The sequence below is a fragment of the Musa acuminata genome, chromosome BXJ1-7, assembly GCF_036884655.1.
Source record: "Musa acuminata AAA Group cultivar baxijiao chromosome BXJ1-7, Cavendish_Baxijiao_AAA, whole genome shotgun sequence".
NCBI classification, from domain to species: Eukaryota; Viridiplantae; Streptophyta; class Magnoliopsida; order Zingiberales; family Musaceae; genus Musa; species Musa acuminata.
This window is the reverse complement of record NC_088333.1, coordinates 36,134,178-36,150,956: the sequence shown is the minus strand read 5'-3', so window position 1 is coordinate 36,150,956 and position 16,779 is coordinate 36,134,178. Positions and strand designations below refer to the sequence as shown.

General features: G+C 33.6%; 1 protein-coding gene across 1 annotated transcript; it reads right to left on the bottom strand.

Annotated features, from left to right (window-relative positions):
- Positions 1–1,701: 1,701 nt before the first annotated feature.
- Positions 1,702–9,323, bottom strand: LOC135679169 (phosphoribosylaminoimidazole-succinocarboxamide synthase, chloroplastic-like). The gene is made up of 12 exons (XM_065192626.1): positions 9,022–9,323; positions 8,836–8,937; positions 6,795–6,924; positions 6,333–6,425; positions 6,171–6,259; positions 5,407–5,487; positions 4,945–5,034; positions 3,063–3,152; positions 2,833–2,883; positions 2,715–2,761; positions 2,060–2,117; positions 1,702–1,991 (listed from the first exon to the last, which is right to left on the bottom strand). Exons 1-12 carry the CDS (start codon positions 9,304–9,306, stop codon positions 1,935–1,937), a joined length of 1,173 nt encoding a protein of 390 aa, XP_065048698.1. The 5' UTR covers positions 9,307–9,323; the 3' UTR covers positions 1,702–1,934.
- Positions 9,324–16,779: the final 7,456 nt, after the last annotated feature.

Genomic DNA, 16,779 nt, shown 5'->3' with positions numbered 1-16,779 from the left:
GTGGAGGAGAATTAGAAGATTAAAAAGGAGGTGGAGGAGGGGTGAGAGAGGTGGACGAGGAAGGAGAAGTCGAAAGGCAAAAGAGGAAAAGGAAGCCTAAGAGAGAGGGGGAGACGACATAGTGAGAGAAGGAGCTGATGATAGAGTGGTGGGAGGATGCTAAGGGGGAGAATGAGGAGGAAGCTAATGCTTAGGGGAAGGAGTGGAGATATAGTTTGGGGTAATTTAGAAAAATCAAAGGATAATCTAAAACTTAATTAAATCAAATCGAATTGTTAAAAAATTTTATTTATTGAGGGACAATCATTATTTTTTTATTTTATTGAAGGTATTTTGGTCAAAATAAAAGCTTCAGTTTTTTTTGATAAATTGCCCAATAATCAATTTTATATATAGTTGTTAAAAAATATTAAAAAGTAAGTAAATTCAAAATGAAGTAGCAAGTTACATTAATGGATACATAAATAGCATTAATATAAATAAACACATAAATAGATTTTGAATCATACCCTAATCATAAGGACAAAAGAGTAATATTTGTTCGACCATGTAATTATAGTGGTCCAAATAATTCCGTCTCACTTTCCAATCAATTTACATATAAAAAATTCTCATAAAACAAGCATGATCACATGAAAAGATCATTGTACCTCTACATTGTCGTCGTCCACTACTCCCGTGTTATTGTCTTAGCTCTCCCTCGTCTTTTATGTCACGTCTGTCACCGTCTATCACCACCTCTCTCATTTTATGAGTCTAATAGAGGTAAAGGCGAAGGCCTCACTCTTATCGTTGTGCCCATCCGGAAGGTCTCATCCTCGATAAGAGAGGATCGTGAAATTATGACAACAACTCTTTCCATGATAAGTCCGATAGAACAAAGGGGAGGAAAGGAGGTATTAAAGACTGAGGTTCGTCAAATGAGAGACTAAGGGTAAAATAATAAAAAATATTCTATAATTTTTTTTAAGTTAAGACACTAAAAAATATTCTATATATTTTTTAAGAATATTCTTTTTAAAGTACTTTCTGCTCGGTCTACAGCCGCCACCGATTTATTGAGCATCGAAGCATGAGCTGATTTGGACAATCTATTCCTTCTCTGTCTGCCACAATTTAAATTATTTAAAGAATGATTTTTTTTTTCCACACTTTATTCCTTGCAACTTAGACAACCAGATTTTAATATTTCTGGATATAACACATGCGTATGACACCCAAGTCAACAAAACAATACAAGAAAAAGAATCAAGGAAATGACTTCAATGACTCCAACAATTGAGACTTAATTTGTATCAGAGAGAATAGTTAAGAGTGTATTAGCACCGAACCTGATAAATTTTAGAAGAAAATAGAGAAGAATGGCAAAGAGACTATAGCTCTGTAGATTTTTATCTGCAGTCTTTTGATGTCGCCTGGAAGGACCCAAGGTTTCTCCCTCAAATGTAATGCAGCTGATCCATTTGCAGCGTTCTTATTGACACCTATTTGAGAGATTTCATCATAAAAATAAGAAATGGAAAGTAAAAAAAAAATGTGCGTGGAAGGGCAACTTCACCATCGATCAATGAAAATAAGAAAAGAAGAAATAAATATATGGATGCGACTTTCGTTTTGTGTTCCAAGCAAAATAAACGACAGCCTTCAACTCTGCAACAATAGATGGTATATGCTCGTTCTGTTAAATAGAGAAGACCTCCAATCCAAGGGCATGAACTTATTCTATGTGAACAAGTTTGGAACTATACTGAGCAACGCATGGTTTACATGTTCTGCCATGTGGTTACTGATTGGTGTATGGGGAACACATGAAGGTTCAAGAAAAGAGATCCGGATCTTCCAGGAACTATTGTGATCCAAATGCAAGTATGATCTGCAGCATAAGCTGCAACTGCACTTACAGCAGTTGAAACTCCATAGGTGAAACACCACAATTATATGCTTGATAGTGCCCTGGAAACGTTCCTGGATATCCTATCATGTATTGGTTCCTGTACAAGGATTTAATAAGACACCGTCATCACTTAAATATATGAAGCCAAACTATGTCCTGGAATACCTCTGCAGCAGGCAGTTGGAAGTTCGAATTTGTGATGGTTTCAAAGAGGAAGATGTACCTGCATGCAAAATCCTAAATCAGCCATATGTGAAAACCAAATTTGTGAAATGATAGGCCATCAGTTACCAATGTTCAGAAGAAGATTGGCATCAACCAAACGTCAACTCCCATAACATGGCAAGCTTTAGCTTTTGAACATCACTCGAAAAGATGTTTACAAAATGCTGAACTAATTAAAGTGATCGCATAAAAGTTTAAATGACGAATGCTCCATAATGTTCCTCTTCTGAGAAACTTGTGAAGTTGTGCGTCTCAAGATGATATTAGATCTGCGATCCTTGTAACATACAATATATTATGTGTCAAGATACAACTTCTAGAATGTGGCTTTGTTGAAAGCCTTCGTGTGACTTCAAGACTGGGGGCACAAGCCAGTTGTGAGTGGAAGATGTTGTCCTGTTCTGTTGTATGGAATTTTGGAATGAATGACCGACAATTAGATTTATATGCTTTTTGTGGCGATATTATCCAGTTCGCTAGGAAAAAGAGTTAAATCCACCACTGCATCATGATGATGTGAACAAAGTATCCATTCTATTCTCTATTTCAAGAAAATATTAAGCTAATATCTTGATTTGAGTAAAAGAAAATATACCGCCATGCAAGCTCACAAACAAGATCCTCAGGAGCCTCAGGGAGAACCTAAAAGGTCAAAGTTAATGAGACAGACAACTCCAACAAATGCAAATTTTGGAAATTAGTACACAATATACCTCATCTTCGTATGGATTGCAATGTTCCTTAAACCACAACCTTAGGAATTCCTAAGAACATGCCAAATACCAAGGCATCAGCAACTTCCAAACTGAACCATTTTTTAAGATATATGAGAAATTCTACGATGTCTTTACAAGTAACATTTGTAAAATTGAAGATAAGGAAGTTGGAATACATAAGAAACGATAAAACCCAAATCTGTATATCAAACTCCTACATCACACACCTTGTCAACATTTTCAGGTTCACAGCCAGCATTAAACTGCTTCTCATAAGAATTGGCAATCCAATATCTGCTTGAATCAGGGGTATGCACCTAAATTATCAGATTCCATATCAATATTTTGCCAGCAGGAGAACAATATTAGAAGTTGCTCGGTATAAATAACAATATTAAAAAAAAGTTAATAAATGTATGTGTGGAGTACAATGCTTCAATTAATGGTTAATAATTTTACTGTGTCACATGGGAAAATTTGAGATTCCATACTCAAAGAATATTAGCTTTATGTGTAACAGAAAACTTTTTTGAAAGGAAAACCCAATTACTTCCCCATCCTCAAATGGAGTTTATTCAAATGAAAGTTCAGTAAGTTGGTCATGCAACTATAATTAGCAATTAACTTGGCATTGTGGAAAAGACACTACTGTAGAGAAACAGATCTGAAGCTACTCCATGAGAAACAGTTACTATTGTCCTTTTCAAATTAACAACTTTAAGAACTGTGAATGGGACTGACACATGTAACAAACAGTGCAAGACGGTCAATCAGATAAGGGGATTGAAACAATGATATTAGTACAAACAACAACAGGTAAGTTGATGCAAAAAGGGTTTCTAATGTTTGCAGCAACATATACGACCTTCATTTCACCAGATTCAAGACTGGCTGCAGAAAACATAAAAAAATTATGCATAGAAATCCAAGAAGGAAAAAAAAATGGGATGCAGGATTAATGACAGTAACAATTTTGGAGTTCTGGTCCTTTAAAAATGAATCTCACAACTAAATTGGGAATTGATGTTAGATGTAACGAGAATCCAACAAAGGATCTAACTCATGATCGTACAATCCTACAAAAGTAGATAATTAAGTGGGCATCTAAACTTAATTATTTCTAGTTTAGATGTTGGAACTTGGAAGATAAAAAAATTTGACATCACAACAGATCTATAGGCACAGAAAAGCCAACGGTTTGTAGTAGAAAAAAATATGCCTAGGAAAACCTGGATGAAAGATCAAAACAATTTTAACTGACTGATTGAATACAAGAACAAACTTTGTTGTTCCATCAGTCAAGTCCGTTTACATGAATCTTTCCCTGTCATTAAGTTATTTATACGATTATATCCCTATAGTTAAACTGAAAAAGAGTAAAATTTGTTATCATTTCTAATAAAGCTTTTTCAGACCATCCTCTACCTCCCATCCACAATTGCTCTTATTTGATTCATCTCCTACTCCAAACATTTTCACATCATGTAGGGTTTTTCATTGTTTTACCCTCCTCCATGGAGACTAAACCTAATTGTCTTCAAATAAAATTATTTTTTCTTCTATTATTTCTAGTAATCCTGCACATACATCTCAACATTTTCATCTCAATATTGTTAATTTTTTGTTTATGTTATTTCCAACTACCCAACATTCCAACCCATAAATTATAGTTGGTTTTATAATTGTCTCATGGAATGTACCTCTTAATCCAAATGGCACAAAGCAATCACATAAAACTTTTGACACACTTCTCAATTTAACTATTCCACTTTTATTTATAGGTAAATATGACCAATTGAGTAACCAATATTTAACTTGAAACTTGCAGAAGAGAAAAGATGATGGAGGATATGCTCCAGGTAAAGATGGAACGTTGAGAACTTCCATACCAATTGCTGAAGATCTTCTAATATTGTCGATCCTAATCAACAAGAAAAATAGCAAGGCAATGCATATTCTTGAAAAATGTTAATTAACAAGATAATTTGAAATTTTTCACTCCAAACAAAAAATATATATGAGATGTAGGTACAAAGATTACAAATACAGCATGCCAACCACATTGTGAAATAGCATAACGTTTCAGGAAGGCCATACAGCATAACCCACCTCATCAATCAACATTATCGTCCCATCAGCTCCCTTTCCAAATTCATACTTTGTGTCAACTAAAATCAGACCATTCTCCAATGCCACTTGCTGCAAGTAATAAATTTATCATCAACACTAACCACATAGATAAATGATTATTAGAATAACATAATAGTTTGATTTCCAAGATACAATTTGATTATGAATTTGTTAAAGCTCATCACAAGTTTCAACAAAAATCTTACATGTTAAAGCCTGCAGTTTAGCAGACTAATTACAAATCATCTGACACTTTAAACCTTCAATGTACATGCAGTAATGTAGTGCAGGATAAGCATCTATATGTCCTTTCTTTGGTAAGACAAAAGAACAAGCGACCAAAAGTTCACATTTCACTGAAGTTTGACAAAGTTTGTTGAACCAAGTGTATCTTGTGAAGAAGCATAAGAAAAGGTGATTAACAGGAGCAGAGGGACCTACCTGCCCATATGCAAATAACGCCAAGGCTTTACTGCTAACTTCATCCAATTCATTTTGTGTCATCAAACCCAGCTGAATAATCTGGACATAACCAGTAACACATAAATAGAAGCTAACCAACAAGACTTCCAAACCATCTCATTTAGCAATTCAAATCCAACTTGTAGCTTCATGATAAATTTTGTTCATTCATTGGTGCAAATTGACTAGAGGAGTAAATAGGAAGTGGAGGATTACAAGATTGACAAAATGACCCAACAAGGATGAGCAATCTGAAGGAACATGATAAGCCCAGGGTCATTTAAAACACAGACCGTAGTTGACAGTCCCAACAATTTTCCTGCAATCTCTGTGACACTCCGGAGGCCCAGATCAAGAATGAAAACTATGAATTTAGGAACAAAAGATCAGTGCATTTTAATTTAGTTATTTACATGACCATCATCAATTATTTGTTTCAAAAAAGGAGAACATTATTGAAATTAACAGCAATTTCAGTAAACTTCACAGATCCTGTAGTTCAAAGTATTTCAACAAGCTGGGAAGCAAAAAAGTTCACAAATTACATGATTATCAATGAGCAAATTCTGTAATAATTTAGCATGAGAGGAATTGCCAAGAAGAGGACGTCTTGGACAAATTTTGAAAACAAGGTTAGTTGGAGTTTCTGTGAAGCAATGGTATAATATGCAATTAACTTGGGATAGTACAATTGACGGATTCAGAACAGTGCTATCTATTAAGAACAATCAGTTGGGACAAACCTCATCAGGTGACACTGGAACATCATGATCCACAGCTTTTGTCGTAGGAGTAAGAATATTGGCAGGTAGCCTCTGATTCTTTACTATTCCTGCAATATGTGAAGAGAACAAAGATTACCTGAATGTAGCTACACACAAGTAGATACTGGCCAATAAATATACCTTCAGGAAGAACATTGCCACAATAGTTCCTCACACCCTTATTATAGACTGTCCACAGTGACGTATCAGTGCTTCCAGTCACAAAACCTCTTACTGCAAACATGCACCAGAAAATGAAGGAAAAAAATGCAAGTAAAGCAAGTTCATTGAGCATTATAAGCATGATGAAATGAATAATTGCACAAACTACTTTACAAAAAAGGTCTGTAGGACATGGATTGGTGCTTTGGTGTTAAAGATTTTATAGGCCAAAGTCAGCAGAAGAAGAATCTAACTAAGCTTCTAAGACTAGAAGCCAAAATGAGAATCACAAGATACTGCAACTGTGCTGATTGTTGTTCATTTTCACTTGGACAGAAAATAGCAATCCATCATATTGTGTCTACATTTGACCAATTAAATGAATTATTAAGAGAAAACATAGTGTCAATTAAATGAATTATAGAGCAGGTAATGTCTCACCAACAAATTCAACTGGGAACACTGAGCACCTTTTTGCAATTGTCACATTACTATCTGGAGCAGAAATCACAGCATTTGGAGTAATATGTTGAGTCTTATTGAACCACCATAAACTTGTCTCATTAAGGACCTGAAAATCAAAGTGCAATCCTTGCATCATGAGGAACATAATAATTATAAAAGAGAAAAAATATCATAATAATTGGAAGACAAAATTTTATTAACATCCCGTAGGATGAAGATTAAAAATATCATGCAACCAAGAAAGAATCCTGAAAAGGTCCCAGTGCTTGTAGTAAGTCTCGTTGGTGAGACCTCCAATGTTTAGACAGATATAATGTTTGCTGAGACTGGAAAATTTATCAAGAACATTATCTGGATGCAGTATCTTTTTTAAATCAATATTGTAGTTTGGATTCCTCCAACCTTTTAATGTTGCAGACAGCAGAGAAGAAAAACTTGTGTGTGGATTTTTGGTTTTTGCTATCTCCTTTAGTAATAAGGCACTCCAATTGGGATCATTAATTAGTATATGCACTTTTGGTTCCAGTGACACCGAAGCTCTTTTTATCTTAAATCTAATAATATTTTCTACATATTCAGTCAAAGTTGAGTTTTCTTTTTCAAGTATGATACGGAGAGAACAGCTTGTGTGAAGATTTTATATGACATGTTTAAGGATCCTGACTATCTCCTACAAAATACTAGGCAACTTTAACACAATGCATACCGACATGGCTTCCATAAAGCAAATAGTTAAACACAGTTATCTATCTTTTAATTCACCAACTCATAATAGAATTAATTGATGTGCTAATAATCTAGGTTTTTCTAGAGATTATGAATATTGATGTCAATTAAGTGTGACTAACCTAGGTTTTTTTAGAACATGATAAATAATTGGAATACTTCAAGCATCAGAAGTAGTTTGTGTATTGTAGAACGATGAATATGGAACTTCTGGCATAGTGAACGAATTATAGATCTGAACGTATAATGTCTGGTAAGGATTAATTGGAATTAGATCGAAGCACCAGTATTGTTTATGTGGTAAGCTTTATATTTATAATTCCATCGTTTTCTACAGTTATATGAATATTGTCAGATAATGATCACAGCTATAGCTGATGCTTAAAAAGAACATCGTTTTATATCCTAGCCAGAATTCCATCATGTAGAGTCAAAAGGCCTACACGCTAAGAAATATTAGAATAAATACAGGAGATATTAGTGCTATAAATATCCTCCAAACTCTTAGGTCCTTGCTTAGGAAAGTGTGAGAAAAGGTTTCCATCAATTCAAGGAAAATGCAATGACTAAAGTATTTTGATCCTCGGAGGTGTAAACTCCAATCATTCTTTGACCATATACAAACAGTAAGCATTTGGATATACTGAGCTCAAAAGGTGATCTGTCCAAGAATCTGATTGACAGCTTAGACATACATAGATAGACCTTAATTCAATCTATAAATAATTCCTAAATAGTACACCCATCACAGGAAAAGCATAAAACTTGCTTCAATAGTAGAAGACAGGACACCAGTAAGCAATAGTAAAGAACAGAATGCTAGTGAATAGTATTGACATACAAGTACACCAAAATAATTTTTTTCCAGTTTGAAGCCTTGTTTTAATATTGTACATGGATCAGTTTTTAGCCAATTTGTTGGATTATCAGATTGGGCAAGATCACCAATGATCCAATTCATTTATAGTCACATGTGAGAGAGGCTTTTCTTAAGTTCATTAAAAAGTTGTTAAAACATTCTAAACACTCATCGCTCGATAAGTTCCATATCACATCAAAAATAATGGAACGAGAGGAGCATTGTGCTTTTTCCTTAATTGAGACCACAATGAACAATGCCTAATTATTTTCTCCTGCTCCATGCCTAATTCAGCGTTAATTTAAGAGATAAAAAGTTCAGACGCAGAGTCATTCAATTATCAGCCATGGAATCGAGAACCAACGAAACAACAAAAAAGTGGTATTCACCATTATCTAACACATCAGAGTTAATGGAGACAAGAAGAAATACCTGGCCTTTGAAGGGGATGGAGGCAAGAACCCGATCGAAGGCACTCTGCCGGTCGGTGGTAACGAGAACGAGATGGTCCTCCGCATCATAAATATCCCTCACCTGCAGCAATCGGTCTATAATAGTGCAAGAAAAGAGAAAGAGAAGGAAGAGAAAGGGGGGAAGCACCGAAGCAGAACATCCCACCTTGCCTCGGGCCTTGGAGCTGAGTCCGGGGACGGTGCGATCGAGGTAGGTCTCGGAGAGGCAGTTCGAGAGCGCGGCGCGGGCCGCACGGAGGACGTCGTCGCGGTGGCGGGCGTCGGCGGAAAGTGGTGAGGCGGCGGCGGTGGAGGGGGACGAGGCGAGCGCGGAGATCGGCGGGGGCCTCGCAGGCGAGACGATGCGAAGGCGACAGGGGCGAGGAAAGGATGCATTTCTTAGGGTTTTGAGGGGGTTCTGAGCCGCTGGAGGAGCAGAGGAAGCCGCCATCAGCGTCCGTTTCAAGCTTTGCGTGTCTCTTCCGAGTCCTGGTTTATATGAAAGTGAAAAGGGGGTAATAAAAACTTTTCCTAACGTTTCGAACTCACCCATGTCCTTACCCGCTTGGTAATTGGACGTAAGAAACCAGCAAAGGGATCCACGGACAGAAATCCAATTAATAAAACTCTTTGTAGGGCAATTAAAAGCCCAACAAGATCAATACCGAGCCGCTGCTTTGGGCTCCATATAAACAATAATAGACTCATCAAATAACACACTCAGCTAATTCCTCAGCTTTCAACCGCTTCTCAGATAATAATCATTAAACAAACAAAGTGGAAGTAAAAAGGAAATGTAAATTTCATTGTCACCTCCAATTCATCCATAATTAAGATTGTATTTTAGTAAGTGATCAATCTCTTCTTGGATTATCATTTCCATAAGTTTTTTCGGAAAAAAAATTTTGTAACATTATTTATTATTTATAATCTTATTCTTTTAATATTTCAAGGATACCCGACATATAATTTTTTTTCTTTATTTTTTTGAGCAATTGAGCCTAATGTATATGATACAAACAGAGAGAAAGAATACTTCGTGAGATTGTCGAGGAAGAACGATAGAGAGAAAGAGAGAGTCTATCTTCATAAAAATAATAATAATAAAGATTGATAATTAAAAAAAATAAATTATAAATTATATTTTACCAATAGTAAAGAGATTGTTACTTAGTAGCAATCTTCTTCTTTGCTCCTCCTCTTATTTCCAAAGAGAACAGAACATATTACATATTATATACTTTTTGATTTTACTATTGCTTAATTTTTTTATAAAAGTAAAAAAAAAAAAAGTGTGTGTTTTTTTGTCCAAAATATCAAATTTTGGTATTACTTTTTTTTATGAAAAAAAGAAGATTAAGACATGATTTATTATCAAGTAAATGAAAAGAGAATTCCTCCAAAGTTGTATCACTAAATCTGGCACAAGTACTGCACCTCAGAGCGGAAACAGCCAAGCCATTGACGTGGGGCAGGACATGCAGAACCCACACGTCGCTCCACGCAACGTCCCTCGTGACGCACGTACAACCATGCAACACGAGCGGGTCACCCTACCACAGCGGGTTGGCCTCCGTCCCGGAGTTAACGTGGACGCACGCGACTCCTACGTGCGACGCTGCACACACAAAACCGGAGGTAGAAGACGGACTCCAAGACTGCAGCAGCACGCCCTTCGTCTTTTTGCAACCGAGTACACTCACAGTACGCGTCGAGTGTTAAGGTTCTCACGAGCCAGTGCGGTGGAGGCAGCCCCCTGTCCCTGATCCTACCACTAGCCTGGGCAGCTCTGCCAGAGTTCGCGAGTTACTGTCATGGCCACACTGTTCGCACTCACATGTGACACAGTCAAAAGTTGAAGAAGACATCAGTAACTTTAGAAATTTAGGGCAGCGCAGGCTCGCCTTTGGGACGTCTCCCACGTATTGTCTTAATCAAGTATTATTGTGTTTGTGATGGTAGGTTGTGGTGGCCTCAGAAACGTTACATCCATCCAGTCCGTTCCCAACACTGCGACTCATCTCGTTATTCTCGCCAGCAATCAAATGCCACCATCGAGTGCCCGAGCTCTCATGTCAATGCCTCGCAGATGGGTGTTAGGGTTTGTAAATGCTGCTCTCTAGCACGACAGTGTTCTTAGTGGGAGCTTGGCTGAGGAGGGGGGGAGGACGTGTGTGACTGGATCTGTTGGTGGGATGGGGAAAGGGGAAGATAACAACATGTCAAGCCAAACTTGGAAGTGACCAATCATGATACCAAAGAAAGCACACCAAAACACTCTGAAACCTAAAGTGACATGGGCCATTCCCCTTCCTCCAACATCGCTCGAAGGGATCCACTTTTCGGACGGAGTCCATGCTCTCTCCGATCTTTTGTTTCTTACGGAGGTGTATTGTGGTTGTGCGTGGAGCGGCGAAACATACTGGTGATCGTGATAGAGGAGTAGAGGGTCGAGGAACAAAGGCAATGATATGTAATGAGCGCTGGTGTTGGGAGACAAGAGAGCTGAAGCGACGTTTCGGCTCGTATAATTCCTTGCTCGGTCAAGACAGGAAAACTCCTTCCAGCAACAAAAGAAAGAAGATAGATAGCATAAAAGAGAGAGAGTACTTTTAATATTGGATTTATCCAAAAACATATAAAATAATTAAAAGGATAAAATATAAACTTTTAAATGAGAGAAAATATTATGATAATCTATCAACTCAACTCAATCGTAGCCTAACAAATCTCCTCGTTTTCATCCCCGCAGAGTACTCATCCCCATCTATTTGGATAGAACAACTCATATTTATCATCTACCAAATCTTTCACTTCTCCTCATCTATTTCAAACGGTTTCAAAATGGATGAAAAGTTCCAAAACTGATGAGTGGTTTTGGATTATATTTTCTCACACCCCCTTAATTTAAAATAATTATAACTTGAAGTTATTTTTGAAAAAAAAAATATTTTTTTAGGTAAAACTTTTATAAAAATATCGACAAGTTAGATCTTCAATGCTACAATAATCTATTTGAATAAAATGTGTTAGACTTTAATATGCTTGGTACACTTATGGAAGTAGGATTTTTCATCATTACCATGGCAAATTTGTTATTATAGTATATTTTAGTTGATCGATCATGCTTTTTAGCATGTCATACCTATAATCGTAACATACGCTACCTTAGAGCTTGCTCGAGAGGATAATATATTTTTATTTTTAATTATTCATGAAATTATTCTGAAGCTGAAATTGAGCACAAATCCTAAATTATTTTTCTATCTTTTATTTGCTCATAACAAATATCATAATTGAGAACTGCCTTGATGTATATAAGAATTTTTTTAGTTATTCCAAAATGATACTTGCTAGTGTTATGTATGAATCTAGATAGCAAACTAACTGTAAATATAATATCCGACTATGAATGTGTGAGATATATCAACCCTCCAATTAAACTTCTATATCATTTTTTATCTATTTTTTTAACTCTATCATTTAACATAAGCTTATTATTTATATTTATTAGAGTATTCACTAGTTTACAAGCTGTCATATGAAATATTTTTAACAAATCTTAGCACAGAAAATTTTATTTGCATCTTGAATAATTTTTATTCTCAGAAAATAATGTAAAAGCTCTAGATCAATCTTTTCAAATTCTAACATCATATTTTTCTTAAATTCAACAACTATATCTATTTTATTTCTAATATAAACCATATCATCTATATACAAATATACAATAAGAATTTTCATACTTTTGACTTTTATATATAAAGTTGACTCACTTGAACTTTTTTTGAAAATTATATTGAAGAAAATACTTATCAATTCTGTTATATTATGCTCTTGGTTCTTGTTTTAAATTATATAATGGTTTATCTAATTTGTGCACTTTATCTTCTTGCTCTTTAATTTCAAATCCTTTAGGTTCCTTTGCATAAATCCCCTCTTATAATTTTTCATTCAAGAAGATTGACTTAATATCAAATTGATAAACATGTCATTTTTTTAGGGCTGTGAATGCTAATATTATTCTAATTATATCAATTATAGCAATTAGAGAAAAAAAAAATTGAAAAATTGATACATGATATTTGAGCATACCCTTTAGCAATTAAATGAATTTTATGTTATTACAGTGAGCTATCAGCATTAAATTTGAACTTATATACTCACTTAAGTCCATTGCTTCTTTTCCTAGGGCAAATTTACTAGCTTCTAAGTTTTTTTTTTTTTAATAGCTTACAATTATCCATTTATATTTTTGAGCTGTAACTTCAAAACTAGTATATTTTAAAACAAAACATACAACCAAACTAATATATTTGTGAAGGATTATGAAATTTCCTTGGAAGTGTTTTAATATCTCTGGTATAATTTGAATAAGAATCATTTAAACTATAAAAATTTTAACTGCTTTAGAGTTTCAAACTTCTTCTTATTAAAGATAACATTATGATCATAAAGTATAAAACCTTTTATTTTATTACTATATCCCACAAATATGCATTTAATACTTTTATCATCAAGGTTTTTTTTTATAAGCATGAAAATAAACATCATAACAAAATATCTTTAAGTGGCTCATATCTAGCTTTCTATCCAACTATATTTCATAGGGTGTTTTTCCTTATACTACAAAGGTAGTTTCACAAATACACTATTACCCATAGCTTCCGTCCAAAACTCTTTTGGTCTTAATTTTTTTCTTTAAGCATAACACCTGGCAATCTCGATCACAACTCGATCCTTTTGCTTTGCTACTCCAATTTATGTAAATGCTTTCTAGGATATAGCTTACAATCAATTCTATGTAAATGATTGAATTCTTTTAAAAATTAAAAAAAAATGGAAATGAATTCACCCCCTCTATCTATACACTGAGTTTTAACTAAATAACCATATTATTTTTCTACATATACCCATATCATTCTTGTGTCATCTGTAAATAATAAAAAAAATATTTACTTCTATAATATAAGATAGTATATATATATATATATATATATATATATATATATATATATATATATATATATATATATATATATATATATATGTAGAAGTTTAAAGATGACTCTCCATCTAGCTAAAAAGAATTTTTGTATTGTTTTTTAAAAACATAATATTCACAAACATTATTTTTACTCTTAATTTTAGGCAAATCGACTATCATATTATTTTAATTTAATACAATTAGTTCATCATAATTTAGACAATCATATATTTTATATCATAATATTTATTCATCGATAACAATAATAATAAATGCATGTAAAGAGAAATCTAAAAATAATAAAAAAATCACCATACATATCTACATGTAAAGTTTCAACCATTGAAGATGACTCTCCAAGAACGACCTAGCTAAAACGAATTTTTGTATTGTTTTCCAAAAACATAATATTCACAAACATTATTTTTACTCTTAATTTTAGGCAAACCGACTATCATATTATTTTAGGCAAACATTATTATCATATTATTTTAATTTAATACTATTAGTTCATCATACTTTAGATAATCATATCTTTTATATCATAATGTTGATTCATCGATAACAATAATAATAAATGCATGTACAGAAAAATCTGAAAACAATAAAGAAAATACTTTATTATTATTATCCTTATAGTTGTTATCAATTTTTTTAAGTTTTTTTTATCATAGATCAAATATTTTTTATCATAAAAAATAGCATAATATTCTTTTTTGTCATTAGTATCCTATACTAATGAGATTTTATTTTAAATCAAGAATAAATATCATATTATTAATAAATATGTTAATCGATTTGGTCTTCGTAATAATTAATTTTTTCCCATCCACCTGAACCTAATTTTTTATCTACATTATGAATTTGATTGAACTATTAAACTTTTGATTACTATATTTTTTATAAGATATCATAAAGAAAACCAAATCGATCTAGAAGATTCTTTATCATGTCATAAAGAAAATATTTTTATCCTTTTTTTCACTATAATTTTCTTCATGATAATTTATTTGATTTTTGTTCCAAGAAAAATTTTCAAGATTGTCATATTTGTTTACCATCAGAGTAGAGGAGAACATTATAATTTTTTATTTTTATACAAGTAATTTTTTAATATATCTATATTTTTACAATGAAAACATCGATGAGTTTCTTTATTACCTTTATTAGAGTTCCTCTAACTCTCATTTGATCGGTCTTGTCTCTTACATCGAGCATCATAGTATATTTTAAAATTTTACTTGAAGATAGGTTGACATTTTATTCATAAACCAAAAGTGAGAGTATTAATTCATTAATATATAATATACCTGTATCTTTAGCTTATTCTATAGTAGTGATAGAAATCCTATCAAATTTTGAAGATAAACTATATAAAATTTGGTTTTATCTTTAAGGTTTTAACCATGAGATCTCATTCGGTTCATAATAGAAAGAACTTTAAAAAAATAAAAATAGATTTAAAATTTTTTATCATAGGAGTCTCGAATTCATATAAAAGAATATGAAGTTTTGAGGTTTTCACCTTATCTACCTCCAAACATACATTTTAATATTTTCAAGGTTTTTGTTGATATTGATGTGTACATGATTAAAAAAAATATAGACTGATCTATTGCATTTGTATATTTTTATTTATTTGATTCTTTTGATCTTTAGTGATATTAGGATTGAACATACTCAATAAAATTATTTTTTAAAATTTTATAATATTTATGGAATAAATAGAGATTCGATAGGAGGAAGTTGATTAAAAATATTTATTATTATTATTATTTCTTCTGATTCAACTGATTTTTTTTTCTTTTTTAATCAATGTATTTTTGTTAGTCCTCTTTCGAGCTGGCTCTAATATAGGTTATTGTAGAAAGAGAAAAGAAGATAATAGAAGAAATCGAGAGAAGAAGAACTTTCAATTTATAGTATATTTTATTCATCAAAGAAAGGATATATATATATATATATATATTTATATTTATAATAGCTAAAAGAATAAACTAGAAAATATTTAAATTAAAAAAATTCATCATAACCTAATAACCCAACTCATTGTTTAACTAATCTGGTGGTGCTTATCCACGCATAAAACTCATCCCTATGTATTTGGATAAGATAACCTATGTTTATCATCTATCCAAATCTTTTATTTCTCATCTGTTTCAAAGTATTTTAAATTAGTTAAATAATTTAAAATAGATAAATTATTTTATATTATTATTATTTTATTGAAAGGAATCGTCCAAACAAACAACTATTGCATGCTTTGTTTGAACGCACAATGTGTGAGGCATGTGCTAACTATCAGCGAACAGTTGATTGGTAAGAGTTGCATAGATGTGGAAGATGGAGGAGTCTGAAGGCAGGCAGGTTAAAGAAGAGAGAGAGAGAGAGAGAGAGAGAGAGAGAGGGTAATGGGAAAGTGGGAAAAGCCTGCGAAGAATAGAAATGGAAATCACGGTCAGACCGACCTTTTATCGTCATGTCGACATCCAACATCCTTTTCCCCACAACACCCTATTGCACACACACTCTTCTCTCTCCTTCGGCTCTCTTTCGTTCTTTTCCTTGTAACGATTCCAAATTAAAGGAACCCAAAACGGGATTCCGAGAACGCAAGGCACCGTTGATAGGTGGTACTCGGTTCGACCTCCCGTGGATGGGTTTCTTGCGGGATTAGCACAAGACGAAGCGTGAAACATGAAACATCACCTCCTGCTTTTGCTACAGCGCTTCTCTGCTACACTGAATCGATACAGTCTCGTGTACTCTCCTGTCGCCATTCTCTCCTCTCTATTTCTCCAACCTGAAGCCATTCTTTCGCTCAAATTATTTATTGCTCGTCAAACTCCCTCTCTCTCTCTCTCTCTCTCTCTCTCTGCCTCTCTTTCTCTTTCATGCATTCACACCCCTGCGGTGGTCTCCTGCCAGCTGACAAGC